Source organism: Loxodonta africana, chromosome 15 (assembly GCF_030014295.1).
Source record: "Loxodonta africana isolate mLoxAfr1 chromosome 15, mLoxAfr1.hap2, whole genome shotgun sequence".
Taxonomy (NCBI): Eukaryota; Metazoa; Chordata; class Mammalia; order Proboscidea; family Elephantidae; genus Loxodonta; species Loxodonta africana.
The window spans coordinates 10,377,289-10,399,780 of record NC_087356.1 but is presented as its reverse complement, the minus strand read 5'-3'; the positions used below and the strand labels follow the sequence as shown (position 1 = coordinate 10,399,780).

Genomic DNA, 22,492 nt, shown 5'->3' with positions numbered 1-22,492 from the left:
ATTTTCAGAGATAAGAGCACTACCTGCCAGAGCTTTAAATATTCACAAGGTCACAAAGAGGATTTAAAAACACCTAAACTAAGTAAGGATTCTTTAATACTCAGTCCCTAGGACCTTGCTTGTGGAGTCTGGAATCTTCATATAATGAAGCCACGCACTTCTCCTGGGGCTATTATTCTCATCCACTAAGAACTGGAAGGTTACTTAAGTCATTTAAAATAAACTGGAGAATTTCTAAGGAAGTCACGAGCTTCTTTCAAAGGGCAAATGAACCTTGGTTATACCTAAGTTATAAAGATTAGAATTACTTGGTTTTCTTTCATATTTTAAACTTGTTTTTTCAATTCAGCAAAAAAGTTTAAGTATATAACTTTAGTTATTTAGTTATTCCTTTATTTTATACATTTTTGTTTTTGTTATAAATTTGATCTAAAGGAATACGCCATTGAAATAGTCTGTTGTTTACTATTAAAAACTAAAAAACCAAACCGACTGTGGTCAAGTTGATTCCAACTCATAGCCTAGTCCTAAAATATAAATGAGTCTTCTATAAGACACCAAATCCCCCGTGTGGTTTTTAGAGACGCTTAGCCACCCTCATTTTAAAGACTGGGGGGGAGGCTTATGTAAAACGTTAATAAATGCTTAAAGTGTTTGGACTGATCCTAATCCTAAAATTCAGGAGGCTTTATTAACCCCTCCTTTGAGAAAATCTGGTTATTTGCTATGAGTAATGCCTGGAATTACAACCTAGAGAGTGTTTCCAGTATTCTTTCCAGCCTTTCCCAAGCGCTAGTTTCAGGGGATATTAAAGGTATTGAGTAGAAAGCGTCCCCTGGTCCAGTAAGTTTTAGCAGAAGTGAATTAAAGCAACAAGAGTCTTTACTGAAGGGTTTCACAGAGCTTTTATCCTGCCAAGTGCCTCCTTACTAGAGTCTATCAGTATTAGGACTATGCAGTAAACCTAAACTTCACAGCCCCTTTTTTGAAGACTATTTCATACCGTGTTCCTCAGGAAGCACTTTGGGAAAAGCTTTGACGTAATGAATCATATTTTATAAAACGGCTCACACGTCAGAGTCGAATAATCATCTCCTTTAATGAGTTTAAAGTTATGTTCAACTCATTTTTAGTGAGTGAATTTAAGAGTTTTTCAGACACCTATCTATTGATAAAACAAGTAAACCCTGAAGCAATTATTCGTCTTAAAATTAAAGGGCCTGTGCAAACCAAGCTGTGACAACCTAGGCTACAAATGTCTTGCTCATGAATACAATCCACTCTTCCTCTCACCACCAGCTTGGCTGTCCTGGAGAGGATCAAGCTGGTGTGGGCAACGGGTAGCCAGGAGGCTGGTGTACCCAAAGGTCAGACCGCTCCTCTGGCTTCTCCCTTCTCTTCTCCCCACTGACTGCACACAGCTTTTCTCCCTGGTCTAACTCTAGGCTATTCACGGCTCAGTCATTGCACTGTGTGTGTAGCATCATCTTCCTTCTTGCACAGATACATACAGCCGCCTCCAAAATTCTTCTCTCTCCTGACTGCTTTTGCTCAGTTCTTTCTGAAAACTTTCGCTCCTTCTCTATTTCGTCCTTCTGCTTCTGAAATTTGAACTGAAACCCTAAATCATGTCCAAAAAATATATAAGTCCTACTGATTACTTAGCTTTGAAGGAAAGGGGAAGCCATCCATTTTGAAGTAAAAAAAAAAAAAAAGACATGAGCCAGTGCCATCAAGCACAGAGCCGCCTCTGTAGTACTCAAAGTCTATGAGAAACTCAAGTCTCTACTTTCTTCCTATTAAAACTACTTTTTATTGTTAAGAAATATTTGTTAGTGCTGTTTTATACTTTTTTCATTATGTTTGCATATCATATTAGCTATACTGTAAAATACATTGGGTTTTTACTGACTTTCCCAAGAATCTAAAGACATACGCATCATGGCATCCATAAGAAAACGGGAGTCCCAACTAACCTGCTAATGAGCCTTTAGAACGTAACACATCTAAAAAGTGTGAGAACTCCTTGAATTGGCAAATTTTCCTTCACCTTCTACTCTTCTATCACACTACACTTCTGGACAGAAAGGGTAAACTGTACCTTTCTTCTCATCCTCATCTTCCCCCCCAAACCTCCTCACCTTTACACAAAAACCGGATGGACCAGATACAGCTCAGCTGGAAACTGTATTCACCACAGCATTAGACACGGGCTTTTTAGCTGTTAACTGTGAGTTGCATCAGAACTATCTTTTATTAGTTGCTATAATAAGCATATTATAAGCTTAATATGTAAATAGTCACTAAATACTAAAACAAAGATTTAACATTATTACAGAAGAAAGGTTAATAAATAACAAACATCAGGGAAGTCTCCTCGCCAACCTGCACACATGCTCTAGATCTGTTTTCTTGTCAAAGAGCTTGGCCGACGACTGCCAAGCCTCATACAATTACAAATGGTCACCGACACGGATGAACAGAGTTTGGTCTAAGTGTCTTTTTACCATGTCATATAGGAAGAAAATTATATCTGCAAACAATAAGGGTAAAATCAACAATTCACTTCCAAGTATTTAAAACTGGGACAGTCTTCAGGGGGCCAGTTCCCTTGCTGCGCTGGGAACTGGCAACACAGTCATGATCCTCTCATATAGGGGGTAGGATGCTGTCCCGAGCCCCCATCACCACCACCAAGACAAGGCAGAACAGAGGAGAACACACACACAGAGTGCACTTTCAAGTTTTATAGTTTTACTTTATATGCAATGCCAGACTTAACTACTAAACGAGTTTTGTAAGTTGAATAGTGGATATTTGGTCACTATTTCAGAGTCACAGTATCTAGGATAATACTGATTTGCATTATCTAGGAAATGAGGCTGGTGTGACTAAAGTTATAATTAATAAAATTTACCATACAGATACTGAAGTGATTGGCACATATTCAGGAAAACACTTATCCTATGTTTTTCACTACATATAATTACTTCAAAATTCAATAAGAAGCATTTTTTTTAAATATAAGGTTATTAATTATCTGAATATAATGCTGAAGTTAAACCAAAGTATCTGTAATTCATACATGTAAATTACTCGGAGGAACAATGAAACAAACGCTAAACCCCACACTGTCTGTGGAGTCAAGATACTTAACACAATAAAGCAACCGGAATTACTGGGTTTCTTTTCTATGTAACAAAAACTATACTACTTAAAAAAGGATGTTTATTAATTAGATATAATTTGATACTTCAGTCAAGAGGAAGGGTCGTATTTTATCTACAGAGAAACTGATCAGTTTCTTGAACAGTACCTCTTAAAATATATAAACAAACTAAAAATAAAGTTAGGCCTCTTATCCAGTGTGTAATTTCTTCATTATGATGGAGTGCAACAACATATCTTGCCCTTGGGTTGCTCAGTTTCAGCCAAAACAAATGCAAATGGCTTGTCAGATGACAGCTGTTTGATAAGGCTCCTCGACAAGACCTGCACGCTTTACTTTTCTCTGTGAAACTGGGGATGAAAGGCAGAAGGCAGGAAGAGAATTAATGTAGCGTACAGTCTAAAGGCAATGCTACAACCGTGATTAAGTAGAAAAGTTAAAAGGCACAGATTTTCCACAGCTTCGCTGCGTGCAACCCATCCGTGTAACAAGTTGACAGGCCTAGTGCGTCAGCTCCATCATCCTCTCCGACAGCTAAAACGCAGCACTGCATCCCTTTTCAGAGAAAATTTGCGTCTGCACCATGAAGCGTTGTACATTATTTCTTAGCACTGCAGGGGGCTCAAGTCCATATGGAACCTTCACAAATATTACCACAGATCAAACCAGCGGCGTTTGGAGGCAGATTTGACATACCTATTTAAATGAACAGCAGGGGTCCTCGGGCAGCCTCAGGCCGCGCAGGAGAAACCTCTGTGGAAAGCCTGAGCCGCAGCTCCATTACTCAGCAAAGACACACTCCACATTTATCATTCGTTTCATTTCTGCCAGGGCAAGAAGCTCATTTGCCCAAGGTCAAGAAAAAGTGGAAAAAAAAAAAAAAAGAAAAGAAAAGGTTTTCCTTTTTTTTCTTCCCCAAGAAATAAATGTACCTGACAAGTGGGGATTTTGTCCTTTGGGTTTGTGGAGCACAAATAAACACCAGATAATTCTAAAAAAGCAGAGTAATGTTTGCACAGAATTTAAACACCCAATACCTGACCGCAGATGGGGGAAGCCCAATAAATATTTCTGTAACTTTAAAACATTACATAAAGAATGAAATAAAACTTGACATTGTGGTCTAAAAATAAAATGGCTTCTGTCATTTTTAACTGGATATTAGCACCCAGCTTTTCCCCTCCCCCCATAATAATTCTGGGGGACCCTCCCAAATCTGCACACTATCAAACACAGCTTTGAAAAGAAAAACTGCTTGCGGTATATTCAAATGCAGTTGGGGGTCAAAGTGTAATAAAATCATTTCTTAGGTTGTTTTTTGGGGGCCTAAATTCTAGACTCACACACTGCGTTAACTGATGAAAAACACAAATTGTGTATAAATAACAAAAACAAAGTACAGATAACTATACAACCCTCTCCCAAGGTAAATGCCTTGGGTAAATGCTGCGCCTGGCAGCACTCTATAGTCTGTCCTCTACCCTGCCCCATTTCTTACCCTGAAAGCACATATACGCAAGCCTATTGAGTTGACATCTATCTCCCAACATGATTTCAATTTTTAAGTAAAAGCATTTTAAGGACAAACCATTGTGACATAAACTCCAGTTTGTCTTTAGCAAAATGTTAATAATATATGAAGCCTTTCAACACACTGTCTTACCTCTAGAAGCCTTATTTGTGTCCGTTACGAAAATACTGAATAATCGTTGATGTTTTTGAGAAAAATCTCTAGTCTAATTAGTTACTTAGCTTACAGTGCATGCTATTTATCATAAATGAAACATACTTACATGCATTAATGAATAATACGACTGTTTGCCAGTATAAAAGAGGAAATGAAATGGACGGCCATCTTCTCCCCACTGGATTGCTAATAAAAAGCCAAACGAAAACAAGTCAATAAAAATAAAACACGCATATGGAAAGACTAAACAGCTATGTTTCATTAGAGTTATAAGCCGTATTTACAATTCTGATGAACTTTTAAAGTAACAAAAAAACAAGTATCATTAATATTCATAATTTTAATACTTACTTTAGCATATTTATACCCATGAACATAAAATAATCTTTATATTTAATAAAATATTCCCAAATATTTTACCATGAAAATTCCTGCAATTTGTTTTAAATAAAATTAAACCAAACCAAACCCATTGCCATCTAGTAGATTCCAACTCATAGCAACCCTATAGAACACAGTAGAACCACCCCATAGGGTTTCCAAGGAGCGCCTGGTGGATTTGAACTGCCGACCTTTCGGTTAGGAGCCTTAGCTCTTAACCACTATGCCTCCGGGGTTTCCATTTTAAATAAAGGCATATGAAATAGCCAAAATCATCTTTAATAACAACAACAACAACAAAAAATTAGATTCAGCTGTAAAGACAATACACACACATAGTAAAAACAGGCATGACAAAGAAAAAAAATTAAAAACCGTATTTTTTTTATGCCACATTATCTGTCTCAACCCTGTGGCCACACACTTCCCAGAGGCTTCAGGTCACCCTCCTAAAACAGAAGAAAAATGGGGCCCCCCCAAAAGTGTAATTACTTCTGAAGTGCAGATGTCAGTGACATCTCACGACCACCAAATGGTCGGAGAAATGGAGTCACCACAGTAAATAAAGCAAACACCAGCTTCAGGTCCTTTAACTTATTTGGTTATTTGGCTGTTAACTATTTTTAGGAACTCCTGTATAATAAACGGAATGTTCCCTTGTCCATTAAATAAGTTGTAAATTATTTTCTCCCAGGTTGTCACTAGTCTTAATTTTGTTTATGGTGTCTTTCATCATCAGGAAGTTCAAAATATTTATAAAGTCAAATCTGTCACTGTTCTTCTATGGCAGTGTTCTGAAACTTTTTTTTTTTTTTTTTATTGTCCCCACTAAGGGGCGTTTTTAGGCATTTTTTTCCCTAAATGCCCCCGCCCCTGTGCCCCTGGCCAATGGAGTTTTAATACCACAGATATACAGGATATCTGTCGCTGTACTGTGGTCCTGTGAGGGCAACAAACCCTTGTGACACCGAAGATTCTGTCACCTTCCACGAACCAATCTTCGCTCCCTTGGAGGCAATATCACCCATTGATAATGCACGCTCTAAGCCTTTTGGGCTTTCAAAACTATTTCCCTATATTTTCTTCTGGAATTTTTATGTTTTCATGTGCAGGTACTTTATCTATCTGGAATTTATTTTTGTGAGGAAGAGATGTAAATATTATTTTGTCCGGCAAAGAGTCATCACCCCATTACAGTTTTTTGAATAGTATGCCCTTTCCCCTATTGAAATGCCACCTGTAACGCATGCAGAATGTCTTTCCTCCCTGAGGGTCATCTATGACAGATACAGGTCACTTAAAGTGAACACACTTAAAACAGATTCTAAAACTTCGTAACAAACAGCGAAAAAAAGATCTGATTGGGAGTTTAGCTTGAAAAATAAAACCAGATCCTTAATTTGCCAGTGACTTTGTCCATGACTTAAGTAGTTCTACAACATTTTCACAGATTTCATGAAGTCCTGCATATTTTCCAATATTAACATCAGTATGCAATCAATTTTAATGTACTGTTAAGGTGGTCAGCAAGACAGTAACAAAGAAAGACCAAGGTCAAGGATGGAGATAAGGCTCTTATATAAAGCTTGAAGGGACATTTGAGTTGGGTCTCATTTCACAAATGATCAGTTCATTAGTTAACACTTTTATGTTGTGTCTACTTTTATTCACCTTTGAAAATTCATTAACTGTGACTACTGGGATAGGAATCTCCCGAGCTAAATTTATATAAACACACACACATATTTGATTTTACTGAATCTAAAATGTCACAGACTGACGATGTCCACAGGGTGTGGCCTTTATGTGTGGCCTTTCTAGCCATGGGCTTGTAATTCCCACCCAGGGGACTGTGTGATAGGGTAACTGTGGCCTACCAAGAGGACTGGTCAGTTTTGCCTTAAAGAGGTCAACACCAGAACAGACGGGAGGAACCCACCCATCACCAAGGAAGGAGAGACCAGCAGGAGAGATCCAGCAGCAGAGACCTGGCAGCAGGAGAGGGAGTGGTGGGCTTCCTGGCCCATGGAGAGAGAAAGCTGAGTACCTTTGGGCAGAGACTGAGGGAAAGGGAGAGGCATGCCTGGCACAGCTGTGGAGTGGCTATCCTGATGGAAGAACGGTATCCCAGGTGTTCTTGAGCCTGAATTGTAACCGTTAATTTCCTAATAAACCCCATCATTTTGAGTATAGTCTGTGAGCTCTGTGTGGCCACTGCAATGAATTACTGAACCTAACAGAGAGTACTGGGGGTGGGATGGTTGATGTCAGAATTACCAAAAATGGCAGAGACAGGGTGCATGTCTGACCTCCGCCTCACAGGAATCAGCCTTGGGCTGTTGATCTTTATTCTCCTTTCCCCTTGTGAAGCAGGAGGTCAGACACTGCCCTCAAGCTGTCTTTACAATGTACCATCATGTGCTATAACTTACATACCACACAGAAAGAAAAAAAGCTGTCAAACTATGGTACTCCTCAGAGTTTACATTAGTTGTAAGATGCAGCATGTTGTCTAAGATGCTAAAATTTGAAAAACTGTCTTAGAATTAAAAAAAAAATGGCATAAATAAACATATGTTGATTCAGAATGCTCTATTCTGTTCCACGGGTCTAGGTGTCTGCCTATCTCGTACCGTTTCCAACATTTTAAATACCAGGGCTTTTAGAAGTATTATAGTAAGTGGTAGGGTAAATGCCATCATTATCATGTATTTTTTAAACTTTCTTGCTGCTTCATACACATTCACTCTTTCAAATAAACTGGACACATTTCTTCCCAAAACCCTGTCAGAACTTTGAAATTATATGAAATTTACCAAGAACTTTGTGAGTAGTAACTCTTCAGTATTGAGTCTTCCAATACAGAAACACTGAATCTTTTGCCCAACTACTGAAATTTTTATTTATAACCCTTAACTATGTTTTAGATTTTTCTGTGCAAATCTGTTACTTTTTTTTTTCAAGTTTTAGTTGTAGATATTTTAGTTTTTGTTGCTGTTGACAGTGGGCTTTCCATCCTCCCCCCATTCAGTTATCTTCTTTTTTTGTTTAATGAAATTTAATTATACAAGTAATCCATTCTTCTTATAAAGATTAAATATTACAATCCTCTCACCAGAAGCAACCATTGTTATCAGTTCACAGTTTACTGTTCTGGACTCTGTGTATTTACATATAAATACCTAAGTAAAATATAGATTTTTTTTAAACACCAATGGCATGAAACTGCATTTACATAACACACTACATTGCTTTTCCACCCAACAACATGTCTTACCTGTGCTAATACACCTAGCTCTCTCTCAGTCTTTTTACCACCCAACAACATGTCTTACCTGTGCTAATACACCTAGCTCTCTCTCAGTCTTTTTACCACCCAACATGTCTTACCTGTGCTAACACACCTAGCTCTCTCTCAGTCTTTTTACCACCCAACAACATGTCTTACCTGTGCTAATACACCTAGCTCTCTCTCAGTCTTTTTACCATCTGTGTATTATTCCATAGTATGACTGACAGTTTATTTAGCTACCCTATGATGGACACTGAAATTGTTTCTAATTTTTTGCTGACAATATTTATAATTGCAAATCTGATATGTGATAATAGTCTCTCATTATTGTTTATTGTTGATGTTGTAACTAGGTGCCGTTAAGTCTGTTCCGACTCATAGTGACCCTATTTACAACAAAATGAAACACTGCCCAGTCCTGTGCCAACCTCACAATTGTTGCCATGTTTGAGCCCATTGTTGCAACCACTATTGTCAATCCATCTTATTGAGGGTCTTCCTCTTTTTCCGCTAACCCTCTACCTTAAAAGATTGATGTCCTTCTCCAGGGACTGGTCCCTCCTGATAACGTTTTCAAAGTACATGAGAAGAAGTCTCGCCATCCTTGCTTCCAAGCAGCACTCTGGCTGTATCTCTTCCAAAACAGACTTGTTCATTCTCCTGGCAGTCCATGGTATACTCAATATTCTTCACCGACACCATAATTCAAATGCATCAGTTCTTCTTGGGTCTTCCTTATTCACTGTTCGGCTTTCGCGTGCATATGAGATGGTTGAAAATATCATGGTTGGGTCAAGCGCACCTTAGTCCTCAAAGTAACGTCTTTGCTTTTGAACACTTTAAAAAGGTCTTTTGCAGCAGATGTGCCCAATGCAAAACGTCATTTGATTTCTCAACTGCTGCTTCCAGGGGTGTTGACTGTGGATCCCAATAAAACGAAATCCTTGACAAGTTCAATCTTTTCTCCATTTATCATGATGTTGCTCATTGGTCCGGTTGTGAGGATTTTTGTTTTTTCTTCATGTTGAGGTGTAATCCATAACTGAAGGCTGCAGTCTTTGACCTTCATCAGTGTCTCAAGTCCTCTTCGCTTTCAGCAAGCAAGGTTGTGTCATCTGTGTATCGCAGGTTGTTAATGTGTCTCCCACCAATCCTGATGCCATGTTCCTCTTCATATAGTCCAGCATACTTTCATATGTTTATTGGCTACTTTTATTTTCTTCTTTATGAACTGCCTGTTTTCCTTTGCCCATTTTTCTATTATACCAGCTACCACTGAGTTGATTCAGACTCCTGGCGACTCTTCATGTGTCAGAATAGAACTGTGCTCTGTCACGTTTCAATGGCCTCTAGGTGGACACAAAACCTCCAGCCTTTCGGTTAGCAGCTAAGCGCATTAATGGTTTGCACCACCCAGGGACTCCCTCTCTGTCCAAAAGAAGTGTTAAATTTTGAAATAGGCAATTTATCAATCTTAGTCCTTTGCTTTTGGTGTGACCTAAGGGTGTAATACTTGTTACACAGTAAAACCTGCGAAAGCTGGAAACTGTGGAAAGTAGAAACCTATCAGAGAAGGAAATCTCAAATATTTTCCACTAAAACGAGCTACAGAACAGCGGTAAGACTGCACCCTGTGAAAGGCGGAAAACTAGCAAGACCCAGAAAAACTAGGCAGTCCTGTAGAGTTCTGGCTCTCACAGGTTTCACTGTATAAGAAGTAACGACAGTGCTATATTTGTCCTTTACCATACCATTCGTTTACATAGTTACCTTATTTAATTTTGTTCTAGTGTTTGAATTTCTTAATTCCAAAAACACATGACTTTTAAAAAGGCTTGAACCAATTCTGTCATCTTCTAGGTACAAATTTGTTACAAATTTTATTAAATGGATTGAGAGAAAGGGAATACACATATACATGTGTATATGTGTGTGTGCATGTATGTGTGTGGGTGTATATGTACGTACAAGCATGTACGTGTGTATGTACATGTATGCATATGTACGTACACACGTACATGTATGTATATGTGTGCATACGTATACATGTGTGTATATTTGTATTTATATGTGTGTACATGTATATATTTGTACAGCTGGAAGTCAATGCTTCATTTTTTTTGCCCTGACTTAGAAATCAATGTTTTTAAAACAATTCTTGCTTATCAAAACACATGAAGACAGAGAAAGATCACAATTCATTTATAATCAATAAGGCCATTATGGGTACTCAGATCGTCCACCCTACACTGGTTTTATCGTGTGGGCTTGGCCGCCATGATGTCGTCAACTGGCACGCTGCTCACGGCACCTCTACAAGATCAGCATTCCACCCGTCAGCTATACTGTGGTATGTTTTTATAAAAGGTACCATTAAAAAAATTCTCCCAGAATAATTCATAGTTTGAATGTTCCAGTATGCAGATACCCAAATAATGAAATCTACTGAAATTCTAACACAGTTTTTAGTTTATGGTTTTGTATTTTCTAAACAGACGATCATAACATCTATGAATAGTCATTTCTTTATTCTGAATTTCTTTGCCTTTTTTTTATCACACTGATTAAGACTTCTGAAAACAATATTCAATAAAAAAAACAAGCACAGGCATACCTATCTTGTTCCTCAACTTAATGGGAAGACATCCAATGACACATTTTTTAAATTTTATGTGTTTCTGTTTCTCATAATAGTCTTTTTATCAATCTAAAACAATCTCTACTTCCAGTTTATTCAGGCTTTTTTTAAATCAAAAAATGAATACTAAATTTTATTACATAATTTTTCTGCACCTATGGAAACTATTATTTTTTCCTTGACTCAATTAACATAGAGAATTACATTAATAAATCCCTGATGTTAAATCATCCTTATATTCCCAGGTATACAAAGGTCCTTTGGAATATGACAGTATAACGCTTTAATTGGTTTGTTAGCATTTTATTTAGTAAGGACAGACTACAGGTAGTCCTGACTTACTGCGTATTGGAATTATGACGATCCACTTATAAAAATAAAAACAAAAAACACTTAGGACAGTTTTTTTTTTTTTAAACATCAGCAAATTATGCACTACAACACTACGTAGTACATATTACTAATGATAAGATTTTCAACACTGATGAAACAAGTTTGCTTTGGAAAAGAATGCCAGAATGGACCTACATTCACAAAGAGGCAGAGTTGATGCCTGGTTTCAAGGCATCTAAAGACAGAATCACACTGTATTTGACCGACGTGAGAACCAACCATGTCTGACTTACTTCAGAACTGACTTATGACAGTCATCGGAACAGAACCCTGTCTTAAGTCAGGGACTACATATATAGATGTCTTTCCTACACAATTTGTGTTCAGATTTGATAAATGTGTGAGCCCTTAAAGTGAATACAGAAGCTGTCTTTTTTTTTTTCCTGCTCTGCAACAGTTTACATAATACGAAAGTTAAGAGCTTTTCAACATAGGATAGAACACACCAATAAAAGCATCTAGGCCTTGTGCCACCTTGATTATATTTGATTACCTTGTGGAGCAATCATTAAGCACTCGGCTGCTAACCAAAAGGTCGGGGGCAGTTCGAACTCATCAGCCGATCCAATGGGAGAAAAGACCTGGCGGTCTGCTCCCATAAAGATTACAGCCTAGAAAACCCTATGGGCAGTTCTACTCCATCACACGAGGTCACTATGAGTCTGAATTACCTCAACGGCACACAACAACAACAATATTCTTCTAATCAAGATTATTTTGATAATTATATTTTTCTTTAAACTACTGTCTAAGAGTTAATAGAGTATAATCCGCCAGCTGCTCCCTGGAAACCCTATGGGACAATTCTACTCTATCCTATAGGGTCGCTCTAAGTCAGCACTGACTTGACGGCAACAAGGATTAGTTACACATGCTCTGGAGTCACGACTACCTGGGTCTGGATTCTGGCTCTGTTGCTTCCTACCTGTGTCTTTTAATTCCTACAGACGTAAAATGGGGGGACTAATAGGGCCTATTTACTAAAACTGTTGTGCAGATTATAAGTTAAAATATGCAAAGCACTCAGAGCTGTGCTTGGGCCCCTCTAAGTTTGAATAAATGACAGCTACTGTTATTATCCAGGAGATTTTTTAATTTAATTAGAATAAAGTTACCTATAACAATCTTACACTTATAAAATATTCTTTGAATAATATTAAAATTCTTAATATTGTCCCCTTATATTTTCTTTTTTCCTTGAGCAGACATATAACATGTTGATTGATTTCATTGTTTTTTTTCAAAGAATTAAATGTTATTTATCGTATCCCACTTTTAAATTTCTTTGCTTCATTCATTAACTTAGTTTTTCTTTTTCTGGCTTCTTGAATTCTTAGTTCATTTATTTCAGTTTTTCTTAATTTCTTATAAATATATGGCGCTCTGGCAGTGCAGCGGTTAAGTGCTACAGCTGCTTATTACGAAGTTGGCAGTTCAAATCCACCAGCCGCTCCTTGGAAATCAGCCTGCAGTTTAAATTTTGGTTTCCTTTTAACCCAAGAGTTGCATGGTTCTATTAATTTTAAGTTAGAAAATCTAATCTATACGATTTCTACTTTTTAGAATTTATTAGGATTTCTTTATGACCTATAATTCTATTAAAGTTCTATTGACATCTGAAAAGAAAATGTTTTCTTTGAATCTATAAAGTCATGCATGCTGTGTTATTCAAATTCTCTATAGCCTTAGTTAACAGCTTTTTTTTTTAAACAAACGTGTGGTACAAAAGGTTATTCCACTTAATGGGGATTAGGTTTTATCTATATAAATTAACAATCTTTGCCTCACTTAACCTCTTCCCTAATATTCTGTTGCCGCTGAGTTGATTCTAACTTATAGCGACCCTACAGGACAGAGCGGGACTGCCCCATAGGGTTTCCAAGGTTGTAAATCTTTATGGAAGCGGGCCGCCACGTCTTTCTCCCACAGAATGGCTGGGGGGTTTCCATCACCAACCTTTTGTCAGCAGCTGAGTGCTTTAACGACCGCACCACCAGGGCTCCTTCCTTAATATTAAAACCATACCTGTTGCCATCAACTCCAACTCATAGCATTCTGGCTTTTGTCACCTACCCAGTATAAGTTTGTTTTTTTCCCAATATTTTCACCTCTTTATGAAGTATAGGCAGGATTTTTTGTTTACCTAATACGATCTGGAAGGATTTATCTTTTAATAAGGGAAATGGTAGAATGCTGTAATTGCCATAATGTATGCAAATCAAAATTTCAGGTATTTTTTAAGATAAAAAAAAAATCAGTTTGTCCTATATTTACAAAGTACAGCAAAATTGGGAGGTAGGTGGGGGGGGACAAAAAATATTTTGCTAATTCTAAAGGAATACAGTTTAAACGTACTTAAATGCAATTTACGATAATCCTACCAATACAACATACTTCCAAAACAACACAAGGACATTTTGCAGGGAGGTATTACGAGTTTCGGTTGTGACATTCCAGCTGGTAGTAATAATAAGCTTCTTATAGTAGAAGTATGATTTGAAGGAAAGAACCAGTACCAGAGTGGCAGATAATAAGAAATGCAAGTAGTAGACACAGAGAACACATAGGTGGGCGAGCTGAGAGGTTCAAAAATATAGGAGCCAGTCAAAAAGAAAAAAAAATCACCATCATTACAGACATTTACAGAAAAACAGGGCTTCAAACTGGTTCTTCCCGGTTCAGTCACCGCCAAGGCAAGAAAACTGAAACAGACCTGAATTTTCAAAATTTGGGTGAACTGGAATGAGTAAAATTACGGATGGAAGCTTTGCTGGAAACTTATCTCCCTCTCAGAAAACGAGGGCAGTGTAGGCATTGCGTAGCAACCGTCTTGCCCGTCAGATTTTGAGCAGAGTCGGAAATAGTGGTGCCCTGCTCAAAGATGGCAGACTACTGCACGGCTTTCAATGTGTGTTGCTCTCTACAGTTCTGCCAATAATCCAATCTCACACATCAGGCTCCTGAAAGGGCTTACTTTGCCTCTTTTGAGTCTTTCATTCCAGTGCTTCGACCATAATTTCTCCCTTGTGATTACTGTTCCCATCACCCAAATTTTAAAAACTCTGTGTCTGTTCCAGTTTTGCTTTGCCAGCCAAGACTGAACCGGTTTGAAGTCCCGTGGAAAAGCCACCAGGTACAAGTTACTGTGCCTTGTGTATACAGATTTACTTCTATTAAAGTGAGCTGCATCTTTAAAATAAATATGTATTTTTAATAAATCTTTATTTATTTTCCCCCAAAGCTATTATTAAATCAATGGTATACTTTATAATTAGCCATGTGTAAGAACTGATGAAATATGAAAAACAAAATATGAAAGAACAGACTTATTAAAAGATTCAAAATATTTACAGAAAGAATCAAAATAAAACACTATTTGCAAGAGTGAGATGAGGAAGTAGAATGATAGAATGCCTAGCTTTGAATACAGCAAGACTTAGTAGAAACATAAATCAAACCAAATAAATTTGACTGTGTAAATATCTGCTCTCTGTCCAATCGCTATTTAATCAACTCTCTAAAACATACTAACGCTACCAGCATACTGAGCATTTGTGGCCATCAGGCTATTCTACAGCATACCTACACATCTTTGCTGCTGAGTTATATGCTTACTAATAGTTAGTTTACTCCAAATCTATTTATTACATTTGTACTTCCTTCCATGATTACATGAATTAAGCATTACATAAACAGATAAAACTTAAATGCAAACAGAAAAGACAGCTGCTGTTCCTATGAAAACTAAGTTGAATGCTTTAGAAACACTCAAATGCAAGTTGCTAAAAAAAGTTACATTCACCTTTACTGTGGGTAAGGGGAAAAATTCATAAAAACCTAAAGTTATTTAGCACTCAAATTTCTTAGAAAGTTTCTTTAAGATCTTTGCTCCTCTGTAAGGAAATCAAAACTCAAAATCAAAACAGTGGCATGTGCAAATGAGTCAAGGAGGGACAGACACATACTCAAAGGAAAAAATCTACAAGGTTATATTAGAAGACTGAAGAATAAGTGTAAGTTTACATTTTGGGCATTAAAAAAAAAGATTTTGGCTTTAAAAGACTTTTTCAATTAACTGACAAATACCATCAGTTCACACTGGATAAGAGGTTTCTAATGTATAGTAAATATATTGTTCAGTGTCCTAGCAAACTTAAAGCTTGTTATTTGCTTTCTTCAGGATGTTTTTTTCAAACACATTTTAAAAGCTAAAGAGGAAATCTTAAAAGAAGCCAGAGAAAGCAGGAAACACAATAAGAATGACAGCTAACTACCCATCAGATACAATGGAAGTCAGAAGACAATGGAACGACATCATTAAAGTGCTGAAAGAACAAAATGAAAAAAGTCTATTCAGTGCTGATACCCTTCAAAAATGAAGTTAAAATTTTTTTGCATAAACGAATGCTGAAAAGAATTTATTGCCAGCAGACCTGCACCAAACTCTTCCTCAAAAAGGCATATTAATATGCAAATAAATTAGTGGGACATTAGTATAAGCATAAACTCCAATCTAATCTAATTTTACTTTTATGTAATTCAAAAGAAATAGCTTGCAAACTCTAATCATTGATATCTTGTAACAAAATACTTTTTACCTGCTTCACGACTAACATAACATGCAAGTGTGTCTCTACCATACATATATGAAGAGGCTGCTGATTCACAACTCAACACTGTAGTAAAGAAGAAAATGTTTATTTCATTCTTGAGCAAGCTTACCACTTTGTTTTGGAAAAATGTAGTCAGGATGCTGTAAAATAAATTAAAAGTGCATTAGATAATTACTGTAATCTAAAATTAAGCAAAAATCTCAAAAACATTAAGTACAATACTACCTTCATTGATGGCCGGGCTTGCTTCTCAAACAAACCACTTGGAAAAAGGTAAACAATAGCTCTCTGAAAATACACACAAAAGTTAATTAGCAACTCATTAAAACAAGATAACATTATAACTAACAGTTATTAGGCGCTTACTATGTGCCACACACTGAACTAAGATTTTAATATGCTTATCTCATTTCATAATTTTTTAAATAGGATAATAAAATTACCATGCCCAATTACCAACTGACGAGCCCTGATGGAGTAGTGGTTAAGTGCTCAGTTGTTAACTCCAAGGTCTGAGGTTTGAACCCACTAGCTGCTCTGCAGGAGAAGGATGCGGCAGTTTGCTTCCATAAAAATTACAGCCTTGAAAACCCTATGGAGCAGTTCTATTCTGTCCTATAGGGTTGTTATGAATCAGAATTGACCTGATAGCAACAGGTTTGGTGTTTTTCGGTATTATGGATTAAACCGTATCCCCCCAAAAGATATACTGAAGCCATAACTCCCATACCTATGAATGTGGCCTTGCTTGGCAATAGGGTCTTTGAAGATGTTATCAGTTAAGTTAAAATGAGGTCATACTGAAGTAGTGTGGGCCCTAATCCAATACGAACGGTGGTCTTATAAAAGAGGTGGAGAAACACAGAGACGAACAGGGAAGACACCCATGTGAAGATGTAGGCAGAGATTATGAGTGATTCATCTCTAAGCCAAAGAATGCCAAGAATCATCAGCTGGTACAGAAACTAGGAGACAGGCATGGATCCTATACTCCCTCAGAAGAAAGAAACATGGCCAACACCCTGATTTCCAACTCCTAGCCTCCAGAACTGTGAGACAATAAACGTCTGTTCTTACAAGCCACCCAATTTGTGGTATTTTGTTACGGCAGCCCTCGGAAACTAATACACATCCCCATAAAAAAAGAAAGACATTGTAACCACGAAAGTGGCTATTGACCATTTTCAAGTGTCAGTTTAAAACATACCACTCCTTGAATGTGATACCACAAATGATAGCTCTTTTTTTTTTTGGTTGTTGTAAGAGAAAACTAGAGGTATTTCTATACAACTTCTGTGGTTTTGTGTTCAAGAGCAATCATTTAACTCAAAGGATGGGATAATGAAAACAACAGGCTCTAATTCTCATCTACTATGACACCCCTGGTGTTTTTAAATGCTCTTTGGACTCTTCCCAGAAGTTGTGAGAGATTTTTAAACTCCACTCTTTTCAAATAAGTTCTCTTAAGCGTTTGTGTCTCAATAGGGATGCTGTTGGCATTTTTAGTGTGATACCTCCTGTTGCAGACGTTTCCCCATATTGTAGGTCAAATAACATAGATGGCCTTTTTTCAAAACACGCCAGAAATACCCCTAAATTCTTTTCCTTGTGATAAATTCCACCCCACACATATTTCTAAATGCTTGTTACCTCCTAGAGAGCAGTACTGGCCCTCCATGCCCTTGAGAACAACTTAAGTCATTACAGTGTCTTCTCCAATTCCCCTCCTCACCATTTAAAAAGTGCATTTTCATCCTTTTTAAGCAGTGTCAGCTTAGCAGTCTGTGGCCTTGAATCTTGGCACCCTCCTGGACTCTAAATGAACTGGTAGCTCATTAAAACGCAGTGCTGCTATTTTAGGGACCCTTTTCTCAGGACACAGCCTTCTCTAACCACCCTTACAGTAAATGTGCTGCACCAGATTCTGCCCTGGAAGAAGAGGCTTATAATTTTGGGAGCAATTCAATTATATTAGGGAACCCAGTTGTGACTCTGGGTCAAGATGCTCTCTCTCATTCAGCCTTTTGGCAAACAAATTAAAACTAAAAAAAAAAAAAGAGACCAAACAGAGTGCTAATTTAATAAACTTTTTCTTTTTTTTTAAACCAGGAACTCCTCTCCCTTCTCTCTAGGAAAAAAGGTAGACGTTTTAATAAGTGATGCTGAGAAAACTGGATTACCATTTGGAAAAAGATAAAACTGGATCCAAGCACTAAAATAAATGCCAAGTGAATCAGAGATCTAAACGTAGAAAATGAAACCAAACAAGAGCCAGAAGACAACATGGGTGGATTACTTTATAACCTAGCTGTGAGGAAGTCTTTAACTATGACTCAAAACTCAGAAATAATACAAGATTGACCAGTTAAGCTACATAAAAAAAACAAAAACTTCTCAATGGCAAAAAATGCCATAAACAAGGTCAAAATATAAATGACCGACTGGGAGAATAATGCAAGTTTATATTACAGACAAAGGGTTAATCTTCATAATATCTAAGAAAGGTCTTAAAAATCGAGGGAGAGAAAAACAGATCAAAAGCTCAATAGACAAAATGGGCAAGATACAAACAGTTCACAGAAAATGATTTACACACGACTCTTAAACATTTGAAAATATGGCTCACATCTAATAAATAAGAAAAAAGTACAATTAAAACTACTGAGATATCATTTTTCATCTAACAGGAATGGCAAATATTTGAAAGCTTGACAGCTTATTGTTGGTAAGGCTATACAGAGACGTTGTGGCACAATGCTGGTGCGAGTGCAAAATGGTACAGCCTCTAGGCTGAAATTTGGCACTATCTAACAAAACTACACAAATGTTTACCAGCGATCCCACTTGTACAAATTTACTCTGAAGATACACCCCTACAAATAGAAAACAACATAAGCAAAGGTAATTCAGGTTCAAAACAACCAAAACACTCACATATGGGCATTAGCTGAATAAATGATGGTACACCTATACAATCAAGTACTATATTTAAAAAAAAAACAAAAAACTATTGCCCTCAATTCTGACTCACAGCGACCCTACAGGACAGAGCAGGATTGCCCCACAAGGTTTCCAAAGAGCAGCTGATGGATTTGAACTGCTGACCTTTTGGTTAGCAGTCGTAGCTCTTAAACACTGCTGAGAAAAGCAATATGCAAAACAGTGTACGTAGAATGCTAGCTTAGATATAAGAAATAGAAATATGAAAAAATATATATGCACCCACTTCTCACTTATCAACATGGTTAGGTTCCAAAGACCAGGTTGTTTACACAAAAACTGGTGTTATGCAAAAATGGATGATGACCACGTCAGATCACAAAATGGAAGATGGCTACATCATTACATAACTGCCAAATTACATCATTACGTAACTGCAGAATGACTGAGAATCATGGCCCAGCCAAGGTGACACATAACCTTAACCATCACAGCCAGCGTTACTCTCACCTCATGCCTTGGTGTTCATTACTGCACATTGTTAACGTGCAACATAGTCAGAGAGATCTTTTACTACTGTCGTAAACGTGAAATGTCAGATAACGAGACAGTCAGTCAGTGAGGAGCAGGTATATAAGAATATAGGTAAATAGACTTCTTTTTCCAAATGTAAACATGGCAAGGACAAAGCAGAAATAAGAAAAAGTTACCTATTAAGGGATGGGTGGGAGTAGGGAGAGAGGCACAGGGAGGAGAGCAAGGATTCTCTGGGTATAACTTTTTATGCGGTTCAATTTTGAACCACATAAATGTTTTATATATTAAAGAATAAAAATTAAAAAAAAAATTCTAAAACGTAACAGTTTGAATTGGACATACTGATATAAACTCATGATCTTTAAAAAATAATCATTTCTTAGATCTGTCCCCTGAAAAAGCATACAAGCAACAGAACCCCAGGAGTGACAGGGGGCCCCTAACACCCAGACCTTGGTTTCTAAATACTGTTTCCCAGTAAAAGGAAGAGAGTTCCTTAGATAAATGGCTGATCCCAGGTGTAAGGCAAGCACGAGATGAGCCTAGGACATCATCCTGTGCCAGAAAAGAAGGAAGTGCTCCAAAGGACACAGGCGCCAGATACAAGGAAACCCTGGTAGCACAGTGGTTAAGAGCTATGGCTACTAACCAAAAGGTCAGTGGTTCGAATCCACCAGGCACTTCCTGGAAACCATATGGGGCAGTTCTACTCTGTCCTATAGGGTCACTATGAGTCAGAATCGACTCCAAGGCAACGAGTAACAGGTTACTGGCCAAACTTGGGACAATTTGAACATCAAAAAGAGTAATGACAAGGCCTTATAACACATTCAATGTCTGTGTGTGTTTGTGTGTAAATATTTAAGAGTGTATACACATACTCAAAGTGAGAAGGCAAGGAGAAAAGGAAAGTGCTTCTTTTATAGAACAATACCAGTTAACAAAAGTATAAGGAATGACAGAGGTAGAAAATCATTGTTTTCGAATTCCCAATGTAATCATCAATTCAGGCAAGGGTCACTGGTGAATTGCAAAGCCACTGACTGAAAGGATGCTGGAAAAAAAAAAATTCACACGGACCCAAAATATCACCCTACAGATTACTTACTAACTTAAATGAGGAAAAGGTACTTTTACAATGAAGAGGTCTAGCAGTCACCGTCTTAGCCAAGGGATCAGACATACCATCATCAATAGTGGGACAAACTGACATTATACACCTCCTGACGTGATGCAACAAAACCAAACAAAAAAAACAAACCGACTGCCATCGAGTCGATTCTGACTCATAGCGACCCTATATGAGAAGGACATAATATCACCTATGTAGGTAAGTAGTATTCTGTTCATATTTTGAATCCACTCATGAGCATGCAATCGAAATGCCAGAATGTGGGGCAATTATATAAGACAAGTAGTCTGGATTCTACAAAACTGGCCAGCTATAAAGACATTTGGGGGACAATTAGGGAAATTTAAATATAGGCTGTATATTACATGCTATTATAAATTAGAAATCCATTAGATGTGATAATGGTATTGTGGGAGATAATAGTATGAAAGAGATGTATGCTGATGGATTCAGAAGAGAAGTGTCATGATGTCTGCAAATTTTCGCAACTCAGTCAAAAAATTTATATATACAGAGAAAGATGGACAAAATGTGGCAAAATGTTTGGCAAACTTAAGTGAATTTAGGTGAAGAGTATATTGCGAATACATACATGTGTGTTTATTGACTATGAACTTTTCTGGAAATTTGAAAAATTTTAAAATAAAAAAGGGAGGATAAAATATTAGAATTTGAAAAATAAAAATATAACATCTTCCCAATCCCAGCCCATCCTCAGCAGAGCTAACACTACCCTCTGGTACCTGAGGCCTGTTAGGTTTCAGCCCTCATTCTCATAGCAGAACATGGCAGCCCTGTGTAAAACTAGGGCTCCAAGACTGGCTGGCCATTTTAGCAAAGGGCTGATGAATCCAAGGCCTGGGTTAGAACATTAGACAACGTGGAAGAACGACATATTTTTCACACAAATAACATGCGCCTCTATGTTTGCTTGCCAACCATGTCCGCCTCCCGTGAGGTATTTCCGTAAGCGCTGCTATGCCAATTTTTTTTACATGTTGCTGTAAAAACAAAATTAGCATAGCATGTTTACAAAGATACCTCGCAAGGGGGAGGGCACGGCTGGCAAATAAACATATATGGTGCACGTTATCTGTGTAAAAATATGAAAGTACAACTCTTCTACTTAGGATGAATTCATCATAATCACAACGGAGGAAAAAAAACGAATCAAAGGTTGTTGGCATCATTTTTAAGTACGAAAATTACTATTCCCTTATTAGGCAACCCCTGAATGAGTCCTAGAGGGAGAGGAAAACGTGAAGAATCCTATTGCACTGTTGGATTAATCACAAAAACTAAAGCTTAGAAAATTCATGAAAAAGGTAATTGGTAGAACCTGAAAATAAACCATCTACTGCAAAGGATATCTAAATCTTACAGGCAATCTCTCCTTTAAAAAAAAAAAAAAACAAGCTAACAAGAAAGAATTTCCTGGAAGTATTCTGAAATTAAACCAAAAAGGTTAGGAAAAGTGACTTTTAAAAAAAATCAGAGCTAAAAGTAAATTAACACATTTATCAATTTACCATCTCTCACTATTTACTAGATATATATAAATAAATATGTATGTGTGTGTGTATATATATATATATATATATATATATATATAGTGACTTTATAGACTGTGGAGAAGGGCCATAGAGCAAAAATCATCATGTCAGATAAAAAGCAAAATCATAAATCAGTAAAAACAATGAAGAACAAAGG

At 37.2% G+C, this 22,492-nt stretch overlaps 1 protein-coding gene across 2 annotated transcripts in view; it reads right to left on the bottom strand.

The window, feature by feature from the left end:
* Nucleotides 1-22,492, bottom strand: part of MRPS9 (mitochondrial ribosomal protein S9) — a 65,338-nt gene that overhangs the window by 17,871 nt on the left and 24,975 nt on the right. For both annotated transcript variants that reach the window (XM_064268576.1, XM_003413609.4), the window contains exons 3-5: nucleotides 16,399-16,461; nucleotides 16,283-16,313; nucleotides 4,963-5,042 (exon numbers count right to left, since the gene is read on the bottom strand). In XM_064268576.1, the coding sequence (XP_064124646.1) occupies nucleotides 4,963-5,042; nucleotides 16,283-16,313; nucleotides 16,399-16,461 (174 nt within the window). The remainder of the gene's footprint in view (nucleotides 1-4,962; nucleotides 5,043-16,282; nucleotides 16,314-16,398; nucleotides 16,462-22,492) is intronic.